The sequence below is a fragment of the Gadus morhua genome, chromosome 13 (assembly GCF_902167405.1).
Source record: "Gadus morhua chromosome 13, gadMor3.0, whole genome shotgun sequence".
NCBI lineage: Eukaryota > Metazoa > Chordata > Actinopteri > Gadiformes > Gadidae > Gadus > Gadus morhua.
In genome coordinates, this window is record NC_044060.1 from 22,687,057 (window position 1) to 22,710,741 (window position 23,685).

Here is a 23,685-nt window from a genome sequence, read left to right on the forward strand (position 1 = left end):
AGCATGCCATCATGGGACCTTTAATATTACCGCGCTTCTTTAAATAAAAACAATCTGGGAGATCAGAAGTGTGGGACGGCATATTTGCAGGTTAAGGTATTTCCTGTCTTACCACCAGATGACAGTTGTAGTAGGACGTGCCTGAGGATTTCTTATTTGGTTGATCGCAAACCCTGTCCGTTTGGGGACCATTTCATAATCGTCAGCCTCCACTGCAGCTTTTCTCATGGAATCAGTTTTAAGGCTAGGTGCGTTCTTAAATCTACCGAAAGGCCTCTAAAATTCCTCCAAAATAACATTATCTCGCATAAATGTATAAACAATAAAAATTATTACAAAATAAGTGTTTTTATTCATAAACATAAAGTGATAACGCAAGACGTGTTTTTATTCAAAAACATAACATGGTAACAACACGACGTGTTTTATTCATAAAGCGAAAGTTTTAAAACAAGACCTGTTTTATTCATAAACATAAGTGATGGTGTTTTGATTCATAAATTCAGTCGATAGTGTTTAAATGTGGTCGATAGGGTTTAAATGTGGTCGATAGGGTTTACATGTTTAAATGTGGTCGATAGTGTTTATATATGGTCGATAGGGTTTACATGTGGTCGATAGGGTTTAAATGTGGTCCATAGTGTTTAAATGTGGTCCATAGTGTTTAAATGTGGGAGATAGTGTTTAAATGTGGTCGATAGGGTTTACGTGTGGTCCATAGTGTTTAAATGTGGGTGATAGTGTTTAAATGTGGGCGATAGTGTTTACATGTGGTCAATAGGGTTTACATGTGGTCCATAGTGTTTAAATGTGGTCAATAGTGTTTACATGTGGTCGATATTGTTTAAATGTGATCGATAGTGTTAAATGTTCTTTTCCCTCACTCTCCACCTCATCCCTAACTCTCCACCTCAAGCTGGTGTGTAGTGAGCGTTCTGGCACCGATTGGCTGCCGTGCATCACCCAAGTGGGTGCTACATATTGGTGGTGGTTAGTGAGGTCCCCCCTTCACTTTAGGCGTCTTTGAGTGTTATTAATTAATATTATTCTTCATGTTTAACCTCTGTTTTCCTTTTATTCCTAGTCTGTTTTACATAGTTTTGAATGATGACTATATGCTCTGTAAGGTGACCTTGGGTGTCTTGAAAGGCGCCTCTAAATTAAATGTATTATTATTATTATTATTATTATTATTATAAACGTAAAATTATAACAATACGTCATTTCCGGAGGGGGGCGAGGCCTGTCACGTGTTACTCTCAACTTCCTGTTTACCGATCGCGCTCACCTCGGGACGGTGCACCGATTGCAACACTTCTCCGTCGTGTTGTTTCTGATCAGCATCGATCCGTTATTATCGTTATTGCCGTTATTGGTCAGTCTTAGAACGTTCAGCAGCTCGTCGTTTCCGGTGTCACTACTCCCGCCACACGAGCACGTGACATTGAGTGAGCGCGAGCAGGCCAGGAGTCCTGGAGGTTTCCTGAGGGGGCAGAGGGACCAGGACCAGGACCGGGGGCCAAGGAGCTGAGGCAGAAGGACCAGGACCAGGACCGGGGGCCAAGGAGCTGAGGCAGAAGGACCAGGGGCTAAGGAACCAGGACCAGGGGCTACGGTGCTGAGGCGAAGGAATCAGGACCGGAGGCTAAGGAGCTGAGGCTGAGGAACCAGGACCAGGGGCTACGGTGCTGAGGAACCAGGACCAGGGGCTAAGGAGCTGAGGCGGTGGGAACAGGGGCTGAGGAGCTGGGATGTGGGACAGGACGGGTGGTTCCGCGGTGGGTTTAGATTGACGCTAACAAGATATATATCCTACCGAGACTAACACAGACAAGCAACAAACCAGTCTAACAGCTAGCCACACAGTGTTGACACTCGGCAGGGGTTGCTGGTTCACAGGCTGGCTAACGGGGTGCGTGTAAAGGGGGTCTGAACTCGGGAGGAAAGCCCGCCCCCCTGAAGCGGGCAGTCAGGAAGAAGCTGGCGGGGAAGGGATGGCCTGGCCGGTCCTCCCGCCCCAGAGTACACGGTGCTGCGGTTTTTGAAGGAGGGACAGTCCGCCTGGAGCCCACGGGGGGTCGCGGCAGAATGATGGCCGGGTCACCCTCCTCGTCCGGGAGCTTCACGTCTCCTGTGCTCTCGATCAAGAAGGGCGAGGAGATCGTGGATTTGATCGATTTGTTTTCTAAGATACAGTACAGAGCAAAAGAAGTCAGTCCTCGGGTGAGATTTTTTCGGCCACGTTTGTAGCTTGTTTGATTTGCTTTACTTACTCAGCTAATATCGCAGACAACGTTTAGTTTGCCCTCATGATGGATCTAATGTTACTCTGATGTGTCATCAGGTGGACGCAGTGGAGAAGCGATGCTTGGAGCTCTTTGGAAGAGACTACAAGTACAGTGTCATCCATAACACCAATGGAGAGGTCTGCGGCCACTACCCCCGCCAGATAGTCTACCTGGAGTATGAATGCATGGATTCTCAGAGAGACCGGTAAGAGACAGCAAACACACATCACAACAAGCTTTTTGTTATTCACCTGAAGGTCAAACCTGTTTTTTAATGGTGTTCAGAATCATGTCAGAAACTCTGTGTCGTAAGCTTAGTCGTAAACATAGCAATTACTGCTTAGTTCATTTTTATATCAGTAGCAGACATGTCACCTGGATCTTATGCTAGAAAAGGGAAGTGAAGATGACACAGCTGCCTTGGACCTCTGTAAAGTTTCCACTTAAGGCTTGAAATAGTATATATAACTCCTAGTTGATATTGAATAGCTCTTTTTAGGTATCCCGGCACAAAGTTAACAAACATGAACAGAATTAAGTACATAACCAACCAATGGAAGTATTATGTATAAGTAATGTAATCTCATCTGTTTGTTTACCTTTGTGCTATAGCAGAGCATGCGTAATGTTGCCTCACTGTGGACCTGAATATCCAGGGTCCAGGGTCATTGATTGTTTTTGCTTTAGCGCTGTTACCACGTGCAGCTATCTCAGACGAGGGTTTTTATTCAGTTAGAGTTGCAGCTTTGGGAGTGCAGTTATTTTGCCAAATTGTTAGCAAACTGTTTCACTGTAAATATCTGTTTGGCTTTGTGGCGAGTTCCCAAGTCGCAAGTTACTGTTGCCATGGTGACTGACATTTTCTGTTGCAGGGTAGTGTAGTAGATATCATGGAAACTTGTGGAAGTTACCATAAAAAGAACATATTCTCATCAATAGTTTAGCCTTCATTACTGATTTTCAAAGAGTTATCATGGAGTGGAACCACACTGCCCTGGTCTACACTGGATCATATCTTTACAACCTGTGTGTGTGTGTGTGTGTGTGTGTGTGTGTGTGTGTGTGTGTGTGTGTGTGTGTGTGTGTGTGTAGGTTTCAGAGCTCGGTACAGATCAGTAAGCTTCAGGACCTGGTGAACAGGAGCAAGCTGGCGCGCTGCAGAGGAAGGTTCGTCTGCCCGGTCATCCTCTTCAACGGCAAGGTGTGGAGCCCCCTCTGAACCCTACCCCCGCTAAACACACCACACACACTCCATGGTGGAGTGCAAACCCAGTCGATGAGTTGGATATTGTTTTGAATAGAAAAAAACATTCAGCCCCTGCCTGAAGATTTATCCTCTATGCTCTTTTGTGTCCCTAAGATAGTGATGTTCCTTGTATTCAGGGGTATGGATAAAATGAGGTAGGGATAAAAAGGGTGGGCCAAAATTTACTATAAGTGGCGCTATAACAAGCCTTTGAAGTGCAACATACTCAACAGGCTGCCATTTCCACTAAGAAAGTGCACTATGCATGACCCATATTGGAAGATCATTATAACTTGAGGCAATGGCTCCAACTTGACCAACACCCTCACACAAAAGATTTGTTGCCGGAAGTGGTAAAGGCTCCAAAGTCAGCACAGATGTACTAGGGGACTGTGGGACTATACTGTGTCAAATTGATAGCAGTAATATTCATAGACAAGATGGCAGAGATATACATATTAGAGTGAAATAGTTGAATATCTCCGATGTTTAAACAGCTGTAACATTGCGTGTAAAACACATATGCTCAGCTCAGATTCCATAGTATACCCATGCCAAATTTCAAGTCTATATCTGAAATGAGAATTTGATGAATCTTTTTGAAGTTGCATTTCTGATTCGAGGCATCTCTCCAAAGCAGGCTGGGCATTAAAGCGATGCACATGTAATTTCGCAAACTTCCGCTTGACAGTGGATTTTGTCACAGTATGCTTTAGAAACATGGTTGGTAATTGTTTTGATATTTTATCTTTTGGTAAACCAGTTTTTTAGGCATACCAATGCCATATTACCATACCTCCACATACAGAAGACCTCTATTTCTCAAAATATACTCTAATCTGCCCGTGGCAGTCTACGGTCATAATGTCGGTCATACGGTCATTCTGTCGTTCATACTGACGCTCATATTGTCGCTCATACAATGATAATGTCGGTCATACTGTCGGTCATACTCTCGGTCATACGGTCATACTGTTGCTCTACAGTCATACTCTGTCATACTGTCGGTCATACGTCTGTCGGTCATACTGTCGGTCATACAGTGGGACACTGTCATGGTTGCTTGCAACGATACTGTATTTATCCTTTTGTATTTGTTTACTTTGTTCATGTTATATAAAAGAAAAAAAAAGTGCCTGCAAATGTATACACTCTATAACAGCCTACAAAACCTGTGTTTAAAGGCAGGTGTATTCTCAGATTACGAACCACTAATGTGTCTATTCTTCCACCAGCACATCTGTCGGTCCTCCACGCTGGCGGGCTGGGGGGAGCTTTACGGACGCACCGGCTACAACTACATTTTCTCAGGTACCACAAAGCTACTCCTCCAGGGAAGGTCTCCCATCACCTCAGGGTCTCTTCCCCTGAGGCTGAAGGACCAGTTTGGCTCCCTATATGAATGTACGCCCCTAACGTTTTTTTGCAACCGGCTGATGATGCTGTTCTCGTTCATCTCCTGCAGGGGGCAGTGACGACACGTGGACTGAACAGGACGAGGTCTTGGAAGAGGACAGTGCTGCCAGGTAACTGCATCAACGACGACTCTGGCCGATGTGGACATCAATACTTCTGCTTGTGTCGTTCAAGCATTAGTTTTCTTGGTATGAATATAAACACCACTGATTGGCTCGATGTCTTGCTCCCAACAGGAACAGTGAATCACAGCTCTTCGACAAGGTGCGCGGCCACGACATCAAGCTGCTGCGCTACCTGTCTGTGCGCTACATCTGTGACCTCATGGTGGAGAACAAGAAGGTCAAGTTCGGCCTCAAGTGAGCGCACACACACACACACACACACACACACACACACACACACACACACACACACACACACACACACACACACACACACACACACACACACACACACACACACAGAAGCGACCCTTGTGCAGCATCATGGCCCTTGTTAGCTTCATGCAGGTCATCGCTACGGCCTTAATACAAAGGAGTGCTATTACAGAAGCTATTGATGAAGAGCTGAGAATATTCCTTGAAATGTATATATACACAATGTCATTATATGACCCGGCCGCTCAACATTAGACTATTTTAATTAGATTCAAAGGGGAATATGGTTTGGATGGCTCCCACTGGATAGATAGAATAGGCCATAACATTACAGAAATAATACAATCGTTTTGACGATATGCTAAAGCTAAACAATAGAATATGTAGCTGTACTACTCATAAGATCATTAATTAATGCTGTTGTGAGGTTCCTGTGTGTGTGTGTGTGTGTGTGTGTGTGTGTGTAACCTTTAGACTCCTGTTAATGAATCTTGGGAGAGGGTTTAACTGGGCTGTCACGGCCCAAAGTTTGAAGTTGCCATATGTCATGTGATGATTAGAAGAAGGCTGGATTTGACCGGTTCAATGTTTTTGTTTGTTCTCTCTCTCTTTCTCTCTCTCTCTCTCTCTCTCTCTCTCTCTCTCTCTCTCTCTCTCTCTCTCTCTCTCTCTCTCTCTCTCTCTCTCTCTCTCTCTCTCTCTCTCTCTCTCTCTCTCTCTCTCTCTCTCTCTCTCTCTCTCTCTCTCTCTCTCTCTCTCTCTCTCTCTCTCTCTCTCTCTCTCTCTTCCTAGTGTAACTTCCTCTGAAAAGGTGGACAAGGCCCAACGCTATGCAGACTTTACCCTGCTCTCTGTGCCTTACCCAGGTGATTCATTAATTAATTCGTCCATTCATGCATTTATCAGGGTCCCCAGGATTCTGTGTCAAATCATGTAATATCAACCAATCCCGGGAAAACTCCTCCAGTATTTTGTATCTATCCCATCACCGCAGTACTGAAACATAAAGTCACCAACCATCTTTCCCTCAAGCATGCTGATTGCATTAATTCTCACAACCTCAAGCAATACCCGTGAAAATCACCCTTCCCACGAATCCCATAATTAAACGCTTCCACCCACTCCACCACAAAAAATGTTTGGTCTGAAGTAGCCTAATTACCCGTATCTCATAAACCAATGAGAGTGCCAGCTCCCATCCCCTTTAAGAGCCATGAGCGGTGGATGTATCGCAATGGCGAGTTGCACAAAGCTTTTGGCAGTGATAATATACATAATATGATATATATATCTATGTATAATATGTTATCATTTAGATATAGAGCTCCAGGACTCCCGCCAGAGCACCCGGAGTGTTGTAGAATATTTACAGAACACGGCCAAAGACTGCGCCTCGCCATTGCGATATATCCACTGTAAACAGAGCGCATGGTACCGTGGCCCCAAGCTGCTCAGGGCCACACCCCCACCCTCTTCCTTGACCCGCCTCTCTCCTCCTAATTTGCATTAAAGCTACAGACACCGAAACGGCACGTTTGGGGAAAGCTCAATGTGCGACTGGCTCGTAGTGGCTGTAATTCGGCTCCTCGGCTGAATTTCGGGAACATCTTCAACTACTTTTTTAGGGGCCCACTAATACCTATATTAAAGCATCCATAAAGTAGCATGCCATGGGACCTTTTAATGGATGAATCGTCGGATCATATATGATTCGATAATGGGTATTCCTTTGGGTCTGACGAATCAGATCTACGCTTCATGTTTTTCATGTGCCATCTATTTAGTTTTTTATTTTATTTTATAATTTTATGACACTTTATAACTTGATCTGTGTGTTTCAGGGTGTGAGTTCTTTAAGGACTACAAAGACAGAGACTACATGGCCGATGGACTGGTTTTCAATTGGAATCAGGTACACACACGCATACAATATATATATATATATACTAGAGCTGTCAGTTAAACGCGTTATTAACGGCGTTAACGCAAACCAAATTTAACGGCGTTAATTTTTTTATCGTGCGATTAACGCAATTATTTTATAAAAAAAAAATATATATATATATATTTTTTTTTTTCTTTGGCTCAAAACAAAGAAGCAGTAGCCTGACTGCTATGTTCAAATGACATTTGTTCAAAGCAGTCGTTTAATTGCACTGTAGGCTCTTTTTTTGTATCGTCCTGTTTTGATCAGTGTATAAAAGTGTAAAAATCATTTGCACAAGGCAAGCCGATGCACTTCACCATGTTGATAAGAGAATTAAAATGAGAAGAATTATGGGACAAAAAAATCAAGGGATATTTAGTATAGAAAAATAATTTGTGATTAATCGCGATTAATAAAAGTTAACTATGACATTAATGCGATTAATCACGATTAAATATTTTAATCGCTTGACAGCTCTAATATATACATATATATATATATATATATATATATATATATATATATATATATATATTAGAGCTGTCAGTTAAACGCGTTATTAACGGCGTTAACGCAAACCAAATTTAACGGCGTTAAAATTTTTATCGCGCGATTAACGCAATTATTTTATATTAAAAAAAAAAAACTTTTTTTTTTTTTTTTTTTCTTTGGCTCAAAACAAAGAAGCAGTAGCCTGACTGCTATGTTCAAATGACATTTGTTCAAAGCAGTCGTTTAATTGCACTATAGGCTCTTTTTTTGTATCGTCCTGTTTTGATCAGTGTATATGCCAATGTTGTTATCAATAAAAAATCATTTGTACAAGGCAAGCCGATGCAGTTCACCATGTTGATAAGAGAATTAAAATGAGAAGAATTATGGGACAAAAAAATCAAGGGATATTTAGCATAGAAAAATAATTTGCGATTAATCGCGATTAATTAGAGTTAACTATGACATTAATGCGATTAATCACGATTAAATATTTTAATCGCCTGACAGCTCTAATATATATATATATATTACACAGCTTTTCTCAATAGCGTGGAATGCTCCGTTCACTTGCATGGGCCCTTCACAACTTCCGGCGGTGAATTATATTTTATAACTAGAAAATACATTACCTGTAGTACATAGTGAGTACTTTTTCTAATAAAGCCACATAGATTAAGACATAAAGAAGCGTTAAATGTCTTCAATCAAGTGAAGGGATTTGAACAGAGCTCAAAAGTCTAAATGGAGTAAACAATGTAACCATGCAAACCATTTAAAAATAATGTTAATGGTTGGAAACAAATAAATTGACAGCTGAATGAAAAGCGCAAAGCATTGCTAAAAATGCAGAAATGTAAAAGTGTCAGAGAATTGACTTCCATTGTAAAAAAAAAAAAAAAATTTAAATGAATGTCTTACAAAATATAAAATATAGTTAGTCTAGGTGAAAAATTGAGGAAGGAGATGGGTCCCTAAGTTTGTAGAGAATAATAAAGGATAATGGAAGAAAGAATGAAGAACAATAGTTGAGCGCTGCATGCAGCACACACCTTATTCACCATTGCTAAGTATAATTGACCGCTGTCAAGGAAAGTGGATTTTTGGTAATCTTTCAAGTAGTCTGGTAACTTATCAACCCCAGTGTACTCGGTTGCTAAGCAACGTCAACATCTTTGGCGGACTAATTCTCTGCTGATCAACACTACGAATTCTGGTAACAAATAAAAGTAGTAAAAATATAAGTTATTTTTTCAATTTGGCAAGTAGCCATTTAGTAAGTGGGATAATGTATAGTGGGCAGGGCGAAGCAAGGGCTGTCTGTGTGTGCGAAGCAAGACAAGGGCGAAGCAACACACCGACGCTTCACTTCAGTGTCCGGTTCGGGCTTATTTTTCCCGATAATGTCAGACGTTCTACACATTATCCCATACATATATATCTGTCACAGACACCCACACTTAGTTAGGCTAACCCTTACTCAGCACTATATCAGACTCTTCACTGGTGTCAAGCTTACCCTAACCTACCCCTTCACTGGTGTTTGGCTAACCCTAACTCTTCACTGGTGTTTGGCTAACCCTAACTCTTCACTGGTGTTTGGCTAACCCTAACTCTTCACTGGTGTTTGGCTAACCCTAACTCTTCACTGGTGTTTGGCTAACCCTAACTCTTCACTGGTGTTTGGCTAACCCTAACCCTTCACTGGTGTTTGGCTAACCCTAACCCTTCACTGGTGTTTGGCTAACCCTAACTCTTCACTGGTGTTTGGCTAACCCTAACTCTTCACTGGTGTTTGGCTAACCCTAACTCTTCACTGGTGTTTGGCTAACCCTAACTCTTCACTGGTGCCAGGCTAACCCTAACACTTAACTTGTGCTAGACTAACCCTGACTCTTTCCCATCAGGACTATGTGGACGCTCCTTTGACGATCCCCACATGCTTTACTCCCAACTTGAACATTGACTGGACCGAATACCAGGTGACACACACACACACACACACACACACACACACACACACACACACACACACACACACACACACACACCAGACACACACACACACACACACACACACACAACTAACCCTATATATACAGTATATAGATATTTCTCTCTATATATTGATAGATATCTATGTGTATAGATATCTTTAAATATATATATATATCATTTACCTCAGAAATCTAAAATAAAAATATCACTCCATGATTCTAGAAGAAGCCTGCTTATTCTTTTGTTTTATTTTTATTGTTTTTTAAGATGCTAGAAATGAAAAGATTAATAGATCTATTATCAGTATCAACCCTGATATGCTCTCCTTGTTATATATGATAGATCTATTATCAGTATCAACCCTGATCTGCTCTCCTTGTTATATATGATAGATATATTATCAGTATCAACCTTGATCTGCTCTCCTTGTTATATATGCTTGTGGACCCTGACTACCCTATCCCTCACTCACTCTCTCACACCCCCCTAGTCGTGGGACCTGGTAGTGCAGACCCAGAACTACCTGAAGCTGCTGCTCCACATCATCAACAGTGATGGTATGTACTACCTTCATTTAATCTAGTTTAAACCTTTCAGCGCCGTCTCATCTGGCCAAAGGCTTTTTAACACATCCAAATGAGCATTTACCTGTTACAGAAGTGTGAGTATACAAGAGGCTGGTGCATGTGAACACATTTAGTGTTTCAGAGGCTACTGGTTCTTGATGTTGTTAAGAAGCCGTTGGGCTGGGATGTCTCTTGTATCTCTGTCCCTGCAGATGAGAGTGGTCTCCTAGTGCATTGCATATCAGGCTGGGACCGCACGCCTCTGTTTGTCTCCCTGCTCAGGCTCTCCCTGTGGGCGGTAAGTGTCTCACATCACCCACCAGCCTCCCTGTCCTCCCCCTACCTGCTGGTCTCCCTCCTGGTGTTGTAGCATGCAGCATCCTCTCACGGCTAGCCTTCATCTGCTCTTTCATAAACACACGCAGGCCACATGCTACCTCAAGCCTCAACTTTATAAACACGGTGTCAATTCTGCTTTACCAAAGCAGGTTGCTTTGTGGATGCGTGTGACGCCGGACACGTTTAAAGGAATGAAATATTTCATATACACGTTATTTTGCCTTCCTTCACCCCAGGATGGTGCTGTTCATGCCAGCCTTCAGCCAGCGGAAATCCTGTACCTGACCATCGCCTATGACTGGTTCCTCTTCGGGTACGCACGCACACACAGACAGACAGACAGCTCTGCATGGTGCTCCACTCGCAGAGCTGCACAAGGCCTGATGAACCAGCCAATGTTAATAATAATAATAATACATTTAATTTAGAGGCGCCTTTCAAGACACCCAAGGTCACCTTACAGAGCATATAGTCATCATACATTATTTAAAAAACAAGACATTGTGTTGGTCTGTGGGATAAGTAATAGAGCAGAGCAGAGAGAGAGAGTTTTTGCCCATCTATAAATCGTCCTGTTCGTCTCTCATCTCTTTCTGTCTCTCCGTCGGTGATGAATGTGTAGCTCCTCTTAACTAGGTGTTTCAGTTCAAGCGCTTGCCAGCTTCAGTTCATCAGAAAAAGAGTAGCTAAAAATGTAACCTACATCTTGCTCTCTCGCTCTCTTTCGCTCCCTCTCCCTCTTTCTTGTTCTCGCTCTCTCTAGCGCTCTGTCTCGCTCTTTCTCTCCCTGTCTCCCCCAGCAATTGTAATTAAATAAATATGAACAAGGAGGACATCAATATTCATAAACAATAAGTCTGGAAGGGATAATGTACAATGTTCTGGTCACTATCACAGAATAAAACATTTATTAAGGATTTATTTCAAGGTTCATATCGGCTTGCTGCTCACGAACCTGCTGATTATACGCTACTTGCAAAACAATCAACCATTTTACACAAAATTATGATTTATGTAAAGATTTTATGGATTTAAAATGATTTTATTGCTTGAATAGTATGTTGTATTGCACCGTGGGTTGTTGTCTAATTGTTTTGCCTGATGACTATTGGTATGTGTTGCCTCTTCCTGGTTCTCATCCCTCCTGCTCTGCTTCCTCTGCAGCCACATGCTGCCTGATCGACTCTCCAAAGGGGAGGAGGTGAGTGCCCTCTGAACCTCCAACCATTCCTCCTCCTATATCTAAAAGCTGTGCTAATGGTAACAGACTGCTACAGTAATATACTCCTATATCTAAAAGATGGACTAATGGTAACAGACTGCTACAGTAATATACTCCTTTATCTAAAAGATGGACTAATGGTAACAGACTGCTACAGTAATATACTCCTTTATCTAAAAGATGGACGAATGGTAACAGACTGCTACAGTAATATACTCCTATATCTAAAAGATGGACTAATGGTAACGGACTGCTACAGTAATATACTCCTATATCAAAAAGATGGACTAATGGTAACAGACTGCTACAGTAATTTGCTTCTATATCTAAACGATGGACTAATGGTAACTGACTGCTACAGTAATATACTCCTATATCTAAAAGATGAACTAATGGTAACTGACTGCTACAGTAATATACTCATATATATAAAAGATGGACTAATGTTAACAGACTGCTACACTAATATACTCATATATCTAAAAGATGGACTAATGGTAACAGACTAATACAGTAATATACTCCTATATTTAAAAGATGCACTAATGGTAACAGACTGCTACAGTAATATACTCCTTCTATATCTAAACGATTGACTAATGGTAACAGACTGCTACAGTAATATACTCCTATATCTAAAAGATGGACTAATGGTAACAGACTGCTACAGTAATATACTCCTATATCTAAAAGATGGACTAATGGTAACAGACTGCTACAGTAATATACTCCTATATCTAAAAGATGGACTAATGGTAACAGACTGCTACAGTAATATACTCCTATATCTAAAAGATGAACTAATGGTAACTGACTGCTACAGTAATATACTCATATATATAAAAGATGGACTAATGTTAACAGACTGCTACAGTAATATACTCATATATCTAAAAGATGGACTAATGGTAACAGACTAATACAGTAATATACTCCTATATCAAAAAGATGGACTAATGGTAACAGACTGCTACAGTAATAAACTCCTCCTATATCAAAAAGATGGACTAATGGTAACAGACTAATACAGTAATATACTCCTATACCTAAAAGATGGACTAATGGTAACAGACTAATACAGTAATATACTCCTATATTTAAAAGATGCACTAATGGTAACAGACTGCTACAGTAATATACTCCTTCTATATCAAAAAGATGGACTAATGGTAACAGACTGCTAAAGTAATATACTCCTATATCAAAAAGATGGACTAATGGTAACAGACTGCTACAGTAATATATTCCTCCTACATCAAAAAGCTTTACTAATGGTAACAGACTGCTATGGTAATATACTCCTATACAGTGTTGGGAAAGTTGATTTTCTACGTGAACTAGTTCCAAGTTCAGTTCACAAATTTTAAAATGAACTAATTGAGTTAAACGTTCATAATTCAAAATTTTGAACTAAGTTCACAGTTCCAAACTAGTTCATTTTTCTTTTTTTCAATATGTTGATGTAAGCTATTATTTTTTTCCAGTATTTTGAACATTGAGGCCCCTTTGTAGTTTGTCTTGGATGAAATAGAGTGGTTAATCAAGTATCGTAGCGAACTACAGTTTATATCGTGTTTTATTGCACATTTAGCGCATTTTGTAAATCCCATTGATTTCTGTTGGAAGACTCATTGCTCGTTGGCCGGAAACGGAAAGGGGGGGGGTTCACGTTTGGTTGTAGTCTTTTCGCTCGGTTCTAGCCCTACTGTTGAGTTGGAGAACCGAGCGAAAAGACTACAACCAAACGTAAACAGCCCCCCTTTCCGTTTCCGGCCAACAAGCAATGATTCTAGGAGGCATTCTAGTCCTATGAGCCAGAGAACTAACTTATGGATTGTACATATCTATAATATGAAATTCATCTTAGCCTTTATACCACAGCTACTCTAGGGTCTATAGCATAGACCCCCATAGCCGAGGTCACTGTGGGCGAGAGTGCAACACATGAGTATTTATAGTCGCCTCATTAAGCTCACCCCCCACTGAGCATCGGCCCCGCCCACTGTCTGCAGCCAGCTCTGAGCCACGCCCCCTCATGCCACAATGCTCTTTTATTAATGTCCGGATGAGGTCTGTTGGAGTTTGAAGGGGTCTTGGGTAAACTATACCAGCGATGGGTTCAACAGAGAAGTGTTTCTAGGTTGTTCGGTTCGCTCGACAAAGTCCTGTTTGAACCAAATGAAAGATGAAACAACATAGCGACTTCTCCGCTGAACCGACTAAAGGCCGATCCCGGGTGTGGAAACGCTTGTGATTCTACTGAGGATCTGCCCTGCCATGCAATGATTCAGGCAACATTTGCCCCGAGCTCTGGGATAGGGATTACTGAGATAGGGATAGGGAGGATCGATGGTCAATCCATGAGCCTGGATGTGGACCCCCATCCTTTATAGCAGCGAACCGCTCATCATGGGGGATAAAGAAGACGGGGCCGGACCCAACAACCAGCAGAGCGGCCCTGTTGGCCCTTATTACATAGAGACTAAGTGGTCAATTCTTCTCACAATGTAGAACAAACAAAAAGATTTCATTGATTTTAAAAAGGATTTCATTGCTTCCACTCAAAAAATGTCTGTTAGATTGTCAATTGCGAGTAACAAGTATCAATAGCGACAATCTGTTATTCATAGCAGCTGTCTGCTAAACCCAAATAACAGGCTGCTGAATGTTATATATGTGAAATAATATTTAATAATATATCATAATATATATTATCCCCACTCCATTCTGATTGGTCAATCGCCATTATTGACCAATCAGAATGGAGGATTGATAATATTTGGTATTGCTTCATGCTGGATGTCTGAGGTCTCATCTTATTGAAGCGTTATGGTGTGGGCTGTCAACAGGACACATTGTCTTGTTTTTAACCATCCCTGCTTCTCTCCTGTTTGTCTTTCCCACTTTAGATCTTCTTCTTTTGCTTCAATTTTTTGAAGCACATTGTCTCAGAGAAGTTCTCTGCCATTAGGAAGCCCAGGTAGGTCCGCCCTTTTCCGGCTGCCCTCCATCTCCTTCACACAAGTCTGATCAATCTGCTATTTCATGGAGAACCAGGCTTCTTTCTGGTGTTTTTTCATCATTGTGTGTGCGTGTGTGTGTGTGTGTGTGTGTGTGTCCGTAGAAGGAAGAACTCCCACTTCAAAGACAATGATTTCACTGTAGATGACCTCTGCCAGTTAAGTAAGTGGGTCCCTCAGCTGGGGGTGGGGGGGGTAGATGAATGGCTCTCGGGGCCTCCTCAGAGCATCATTGATAGAGTGCCCTGATGAAGTGGTTAAATCCAGAAACTAAATAAAACACAGGTTGTCTGCAAACCTTTAGTGTTCTTAGACAAAATGCTCTTGCTCAAGAAAACATTGCTGAATTGCCACTTTGTTTATCTGTAATTTGACACATGCTCTGTCTTTTAATTGTTGCCTGTGCACTGATGCATGTGTTAGCAGCAGTGTGGAGCAGTTTATTTAGCAGGGGGGAGGATAAGATGGATCTAGAAGGTGTGAGATTAAGTAGGGGGGTCCTGATGCTGTGTGTTGTGATGGTGCACAGAGTCCAGGGACCGCGGCAGCGTGACCAGCCTGAGCAGCGACTTCTCCCTCATCACCGAGGAGACAGGAGGGGGCGTGGCCGGGGGCGGAGCCTCCAGCCTTACCACCGACGTGGCCGAGCTGCATCCCAGGTAGCCACACACACACACACACACACACACACACACACACACACACACACACACACACACACACACACACACACACACACACACACACACACACACACACACACACACACACACACAGTGGAAAACACACCACGTTTCCCTGACCATTGTTCAATCTAGACCGACCCTTTGTGTTGCCGTCCATCAGGCGTTATAATCTAGGGGGCTGTCCATCAGGTGTTATAATCTAGGGGGCTGTCCATCAGGTGTTATAATCTAGGGTGCTGTCCATCAGGTGTTATTATCTAGGGTGCTGTCCATCTGGTGTAATAATCTAGGGTGCTGTCCATCAGGTGTTATTATCTAGGGTTTCGTCCACCAGGTGTTATTATCTAGGGTTTCGTCCACCAGGTGTTACTATCTAGGGTGCTGTCCATCAGGTGTTACTATCTATAAGGGGTATAACGGTACACTGAAGTCACGGTTTGGTTCATACCTCGGTTCAGACATCACGGTTCGTTTCGAGTTCGGTACAATGGAGGGAAAAGAAAAAACTAAAATGCAGAAGGCGGTTCTTTTTTATTGTGCATGTCTCAGGTTGTACCGCCTAGTGTCATACAGTCTCTCCCCTGAGCTAGCTGCAACAGCCTGTTGCAACTGTGTGTAATCTAAAATGTAAAAAGTAAACAATAAGTAGGCCCCACATCATCTCCAGACTGAAAACGCAGCATGTCTTATTTCTGAAAGTGCAAAGTAAACAGAATTTTGGCGCATTTCCACTGGAGGGTGCGGGTCAGTTCGGTGCGGCTTGGTGGGGTAGTGAAGGTGCAGTTCGTCTCAGCTCAGATACGGCTCGCGTTTCCACCGCCGACAGTGACCTTATGGTAGGGGGGGGGGGTTTAAACCGGATGGCGATAGCCGTGGCAGCTATGTTAGCATTGTGACCTCATAACAGCCGGACACAATGTAGCCTGCTAATATTTCCAAGAGAAAAGATGAACGTTCACACAATGGACAAAGATCAAAAATGTAGGACGTCCAAGAAGGAAGGCAAACTTTTGTGGTTGCGATACGTGCCGCACCTTAGCGAACTGAACCGACCCGCACCCTCCGGTGGAAACGCGCCATTAGTTGTCCCTAAAGAACTCGCTTTTCTAACATTAGTTCTGCATTACATTAATTAATTCGCACGCCAGTTTAATTTAATTTATACTGTGTATTCTCTGTGTAAATCCATGCACCGAACGGTGACGTCCGTACCGATTCGGTTCAGTACGAATACACCTACTATCTATGGTGCTTTCCATCAAGTGTTGTTATTAGGGATGTGAATAACTCATGGTCGAATTATCTGTGGGTGGTATGAAATAAAAATCGATCATTTGATGTGTGCCGGCATTCACAAAGGCAGCCATGGATCGTCGGTAAGAAATCACAGTATCTTAAACGCAAACAATGAACTACCCTAACACCGGAGGGGCCCCGGTGTTATTATCTAGGTGAGGGCCCCTCAGTTACTATCTAGGTGAGGGCCCCTCAGGTGTTACTATCTAGGTGAGGGCCCCTCAGGTGTTATTATCTTGGTGAGGGCCCCTCAGGTGTTACTATCTAGGTGAGGGCCCCTCAGGTGTTATTATCTTGGTGAGGGCCCCTCAGGTGTTACTATCTAGGTGAGGGCCCCTCAGGTGTTACTATCTAGGTGAGTTACTATCTAGGTGTCAGCGTTACATAACATATGTCCCCCACATGCTGCCACCCTCCCAGGAAGAAGGGCCCCACCTCATCGCCCCAGACAATGGTGTGGAGTAAGCCCCCCCACCTGGAGGACCACCTGTACCACCCGCTGGGCGAGGCCCGGTCTTCCAGCTCCTCCTCCTCCAACCAATCGGAGCAGGGCATCACGCGTGCAGGGAGCAGCCCGTTGGCCGTCCCTGGCAGAAGGTAAACCCTGGAGCTGTGGTCTGTTTTACCTGTGTTCAGTCAAAGCACGTGCTCTAACCGTCAGCCGCAAGGACACAAACGCACAAACCCCACAACAGACTGAAAGAGATCCCTGTGATAGTAGTGGCCACAGTTACAGCAGAGGTCCCAGATCAAAGAGCTCGCTGAGCTCCGAGAGGGCCACGGGCCAGAGAACGCTGGGGTCAAGGCTCTTGAGAATCCTAACCTTTATTTAACCAGGCTGGTCTCGTTGACATTCAACATTTATTTTACAAATGAGACCACATATGAAACACGGTTGACCTTTGACCTCCAGTCCACCAGGGGGTCAAGCTCCCTCAGGCTCTGCTGCTTTGAGCTCAGTTCCATGAGGCCTGAAGCTGGCTCAGTCCTCCCTGAGGGTCTCTAACCAGACCGGTCTCTAACCAGACCGGTCTCTAACCAGACCAGGCTCTAACCAGACCAGGCTCTAACCAGACCAGGCTCTAAACAGCCTGGTCTGTGAGTAGGCTACAGAAGGCAAGATGACTAGTAATGGTTGGTTTAGTGTGTCCAGGTTAGCAGAAGGTAGGATGACTAGTAAAGAAGGTTTTGAGTGGCATGGTTAGCAGAAGGTAGGATGACTAGTAAAAGGTGGTTTTGTGTGGCCAGGTTAGCAGCAGGTTGACTAGTAAAGATGGTTTAGTGTGGCCAGGTTAGCGGCAGGATGACTAGTAAAGATGGTTTTGTGTGGCCAGGTTAGCGGCGGAGTACCCCCGCTCCGGCTCCTCCCTCTCCACCGACTACGGCAGCTGGCAGATCGTGTCGGGCTGCGGCAGCATCCATGACCACGGCCACTTCATGCCTCCGGCCTCCGCCTCCTCCACCTCTTCCTGCGCCGTGGCCTCCGCCGCCTACGACCCACCCCTCCCCTTCAGCTTCCAGGACGAGGGCCCCAGCGGGCGCATGTGAGTGGGCCCCTGTTGTAGCTGAACACTGGCTGCGCTGCTCATCACATGCCATCAACAGAAGCTGTGGGTGTGTGGCCCCTGTGTCAGGGACCTTGGTGTGGCCCCTGTGTCACGGACCTTGGTGTGGCCCCTGTGTCAGGGACCTTGGTGTGCCCCTGTGTCAGGGACCTTGGTGTGCCCCTGTGTCAGGGACCTTGGTGTGGCCCCTGTGTCACGGACCTTGGTGTGGCCCCTGTGTCATGGACCTTGGTGTGGCCCCTGTGTCATGGACCTTGGTGTGGCCCCTGTGTCATGGACCTTGTTCTGGATGTGTGAAGATATGGTGAGGCTCAAGCCTGTGTTCATGAAGCCACCGTGCACATCACACTTCCCCTCCAGACCTGGTGCTGCCATGAGGTGTGGAGTTTAGGTCTGGCATCGAGAGGACAAGCTTCGTGTGGAGCTCAGGCCAGCCTCAGTGGTGTGTTTCGAACCTCCACTGGGAGCTATGGAACGTCCCCTTCACATTTGGCCATTTAATTTGGCTGAATGATTGATCATCATGCAGCATTCAATTAAAGGGAAATGGTCAACGTTACTGAGGTTTGAAAATGTAGCCTTTACTCTCCGCCTAAAAAGGGGGAAATTTAAGTAAATCCTCTACAATTGACCTTTTGTAATGACGCATCAAATCTATAGAGGGTTTCCACATGAGGGCTTCTTTGAACTGTTACATAGCCCTCCAGTCATGTTGAACAGCCTCTTTCGCCATCAGGAGCGCAACAGGACGGCTTAATGATCTATGCAGCCAGTAGGGGCCGCTAGCGGCTCTGAGGGTCTGATCAGGAACCTATTGGTGGATTAGTTCCAGGCAGGTGGGGCCTACGTTCTTAAAGGTTGTTCCCAGGGGAAACGCTCACCACATGGGTTCATCCCCTAGGCTCAGCGGTGAGCAGCAGGATTCTTTGCTGTCTGTGTGTCAGCTGGGTGGTGAGCAGGTGGCGCAGGCCGTTCCAAAGCTGTTTCTGGAGAACGCTCATGTTCCGTGTCATGGCAAACGCTGTGTATCAGGATCATACGCTGTGTGTTTTCTTCATATACCGGTATCCAAGCAACTGAGCAAGGGGTTCTTTTTAGTCTTCTTATTCTGTTCCGAAAAATGGATGATGGGATCTCGCCATGGATACTCAGTCAGTCAGTAAGTCGCTCACTCACTCGCTCGCTGCCTTGTCATGGAGGGGGAGGAGCTAGTGCTTCATGCTGGCGGTGGGGTCTGGTTCATGGTCATTGGGTGATGTAGTTGGTGGACTTTAGCCCCTCCCTCCCTGGGGCAGCAAGGGGGGCTGGTCTTCTCTAAAGTCAAATTGATTGCCCTTCTCAACACCTCTGACACAGCTATGACAATGCTGTGTGGACTAGGCATGCAAATTATCGAGTAATTCATTAATCGATAGTTGTTTCATCTTATCGATCGATGATCGATTAATTGATAAGCAGCAATTCTTCTGAGAAGCTGAATTTCCTTCTGAATGTGACATATTTAGGTGGTAATTCAACAAAGTCGTTTAGTTGTTGTACTTTAAAATACTTCCACATATTGTGCATTTGGCGTCTTTGTAGTCATTAACTAACTTAAAGTGGCTCCATACTGCACTCCGTTTTGCCCTCTTCATCGCTGAATCCGAATACTTAGTGCATACTATTTCTGTTCAGTGTCTACTACTTGACGGTACTACACTTGACAGTGTAGTACGGTCTACAGCTATGCCTCCGAACACTTCCGAACATCGCCGAAACTCCACCGGATGTTTGGAGATGACGTATCTCCCCTCAGATGCCGGCAAAATTACCTTGATAAGTTACCTGTTTTCCGTCTTGTCATCGTTGCTATTAAATTAAAAATGTCTCTTTTTACTTAATTACTTACTTTACTATTTTACTCTTTTTAATGTCTCTTTTTTTCACCGCTTTCTACAACGTCTTTCTGGTGGTGTCGGGTCAGCCATCTCTTCTTCGTTCGTTACCAGACTCCGGTTGCATTGCGGGATAGTGTAGTGAACTCCGTGGTTTACTTTGGCGGTAGTACGCATTCGGAAACGTCTTCCGTACTACACAATGCGTACTGAGCATTCGGACGCGCTATATTTTTGGCGTACTACAAAATGCATACTATATAGTAGTCAAGTATGAGTATTCGGATTCAGGTCCCGCTTTTCGTTTGTCTTGTCCTGCTTCGCTTGTGTTCCCGCTTGTGTTCCCGCGTGTGCGTCAAGTACGTCTGGCGTCAAGCGCGCCCTCACGTGGACGGGTGGGGAATTACGGGTTAAAAACGTGATTAATTGCAAGTAATTTATTTTAATCGAGTAATCTCTTATCGACAATTAATCGATAATCGATTAATTGTTTGCATCCCTAGTGTGGACGCATGTGATTGACAGGCAAATGGCTTCCCTGACCCAATTAGAGCAGAGAGGCCCTGGTTGGTCAGAAATCAGCTGGAGAAAGCTCCCAAATGGAATTGTCCTACGGAGGCCGTTGCAGTGGAATGATCTGCAAGCATTAGACTAACTAAAACTGGGCTTGTAGCAGACTCAATGGTAGTTTCTGTATCACACACACCTTTAGGAATAGATGAACATTTGTAGTTTTAATACGATATGCCTTCCTTTTTGTCAAACCCTCTTCTCCCTCCCTCACTCTCCCCCTCCCTCCCTTCCCTCCTCCCTCCCTCTCACTCCCTCTATCTCCTCCTCCCCTCCCTCCCCCTGCCTTACTCCCTCCCTCCCCGCCACTTCCTCCCCCACCCTCCCTCCCCAGGTGTGGCTTCCTGTCGGAGCGTCAGGCCCGTCTGGAGGCGGTGCGGGAGCTCTTCCTGGCCGCCTACAGCTCCACCGTGGGCCTCAAGTCGTCGGCCCCCAGTCCCTCCGGAGCCATCTCTGGGCTCCTGGAGCAGTTTGCCCGCGGCGTGGGCCTCCGGGGAACCAACAACATCGTGTGACTGAGTCCCCTCCTGCTGCTCCCAGCTCCCCGGTCCGTCCGTTGCCCCCTGACGCTCAGCTGATACGCCCTAACTGCTCCGGACATTTCGCATTAAAGTGCCAAAAAAGATTTATTCGATTCTGGGGCTGAAATGTTTATTTTTTTATTCTGATTAATTTTTTGTTCATCCTTTTAATTACATTTAAAAGGCTCTTTCTTATATTTTGAGTTTTTTTATGTATTTGTCTCCTGCACATTGAAACGTACCCCTGTGGGTCTTCAGTTCAGTGTGTTCAGGGCAGCTCTGTATCGCCTCGGGGCTCCACGGTGTCACCACGTAGGGGACGTGAACGTGGCCCCCTTCACGAGACAGCCTCCTCTCTGCAGGCCCTTCTTCCTCCTCTCATCCTCCTCTCATGCGAGTCTCACGTCCGTCGCTCGTGGTGCTGCTGTTCTTCTCCACTGATCTGGACGGTCCATCTGATCGATCCGCCGAGATCAATTGCTCTTCATGTGTTCACACGGACACGCCACTCGTTGAAGAAAAGAATGAATAAGAAAAGGTAACTGTTTCATAACGGCTTTAGTGGACGGTTCGGTTCAGTACGAGCAGGCTTGGTGGTGGACGTCTGTTGTCGTGAGTCCAATCAAGAGGAGATCAATTCTGCTGTTGTGATCCTGTCATTGACAGCATCACCTGGTTTCACCTCGTTCAGGGAGCCCCTCCCTGATTACCTCATTAAACGTCAAGATTTCAACGGCCAAACTGTGTTCCCATGGTAGCCAGGGGTCTCACAGCGTGTGGTGGTCTGTGGGAGCGCTGTCAGGTGGCCCCTCGGTCTGGAGCCAGGCTCACTTTCTGTTTTGATCATTTACACACACATGGGCGGGGCTGCTCCTCTGGTGTGTGTGTGTGTGTGTGTGTGTGTGTGTGTGTGTGTTTGTGTGTGTGTGTGTGTGTGTGTGTGTGCGTGAGAGAGCTGTTAGATGATGACATGATATTCTAGCATTACTTTCTCAGAGGAGGTCATCACTATATCGGTTCATTATCAATATGCGTTTGCTAACATCGCTCCACCTCAGGATCTTGGTGCCTTTCTTCTCAGCAGCTCTACTGTGAGGCTGAGGACAGACGTATTACACCTTCCTTCAACAAGAGTCCTCCATTGGCGTTGGGTATAATCATCCTGTCACTGACGGGGCCACAGGTCGTTATGTTGGCTCATCGTCTCAATAATTGGGTAGCAGATCATTAACGGGGGAAGAGGGATTCAGGAAGAACACAATGCATCCCCCCTTGTGGGTTTTAAACTAGCTGAGGTTTTTGATCTGGCTTCAGCACAACACAAGGACTTGAACAACCACCGCTTCTAACGCCACTTTCACGTCTTCAGTTTGGAATGGGGAATGAACCCGTCAACTCTTAGATTTCCCTTTTTAAGTTGTTTTTCAATGTATGTGTGGTAGGGTTGAATGTTTGCTTTAAATATATCATGCATTAAGGCCCCTTTTATCATGCATTCTCTAATAAGTAAAATCACAGAGAAAAGTTCTGAAATAATTGTATTTAAAGTGTTGATGGATCGGTTATTTAACTTGGGGACGTTACACTTCTTTAATACTTCAAAACTCTTAAATATGAAAGCTCACACACGCGGATATGCTTATCATCTGGCAACACCGTTTTATACAAAAGGCATTTCTTTGTCTATATGTCTTTTGGACAAAATTCTCTTTTGTATGAAGTATATCATAGAAAAGCTCAGTTTCAAAAGAATGGATGGATGTCCCTGTCTATGTCTGATAGATGTCTGCACTAGGTATATCTGCTCTGTTGGGATGTCTGGAACAAGCCGGCTGATTCTCCTGTTGGTTCTACAAACTGGTTTAGTGTCTGGACCAGGTACCAGCAGGCTGTAATCCTCCCGTTGGTTCTACAAAACCTTTATTCTTGATCATCAACTTGGTTGTCGAGGCCTTTAGAGTTTCCTTCGTTTTTCCACCGGTTTTAAGATTATTCTATGTTTTTCTTTAATGATTTGTTGTCTTTGAGATTTTATTTTTAAACGCTGTACTCATTGTCATGTTGTCGTTGTTGAGACCTTTTCGCTTTGTATATTTTTAAATAATGACATTTTGTTATTAAATTGCCCTTAATTGTTCGCAGTGTTTTCCGGCTACATTCAAAGGTGAGCTGAGAGGTAGGGGCTAATTGATAATAAAGAAGTGAACACAAAAATGGCTCTTGAATATATGTATGATAGTTATATATGATATATCATTTATTATACATGATATGGGTGC

At 44.2% G+C, this 23,685-nt stretch overlaps 1 protein-coding gene across 2 annotated transcripts; it reads left to right on the forward strand.

Annotated features, from left to right (window-relative positions):
- Positions 1-1,249: 1,249 nt before the first annotated feature.
- On the forward strand, positions 1,250-23,543 carry mtmr14 (myotubularin related protein 14). Of its 2 annotated transcripts, XM_030374028.1 has the most exons (19): positions 1,252-2,223; positions 2,345-2,493; positions 3,381-3,489; positions 4,770-4,845; positions 5,000-5,060; positions 5,187-5,309; positions 6,123-6,196; positions 7,172-7,242; positions 9,657-9,731; positions 10,238-10,304; positions 10,526-10,611; positions 10,889-10,965; positions 11,817-11,853; positions 14,784-14,854; positions 14,999-15,057; positions 15,424-15,553; positions 17,297-17,473; positions 18,211-18,420; positions 21,220-23,543. In XM_030374028.1, exons 1-19 carry the CDS (start codon positions 2,089-2,091, stop codon positions 21,398-21,400), a joined length of 1,968 nt encoding a protein of 655 aa, XP_030229888.1. In that variant the 5' UTR covers positions 1,252-2,088; the 3' UTR covers positions 21,401-23,543. The 2 variants fall into 2 exon arrangements, with proteins under 2 accessions (XP_030229889.1, XP_030229888.1); XM_030374029.1 differs by lacking the exon at positions 18,211-18,420 and having other exon boundaries at positions 1,250-2,223.
- Positions 23,544-23,685: the final 142 nt, after the last annotated feature.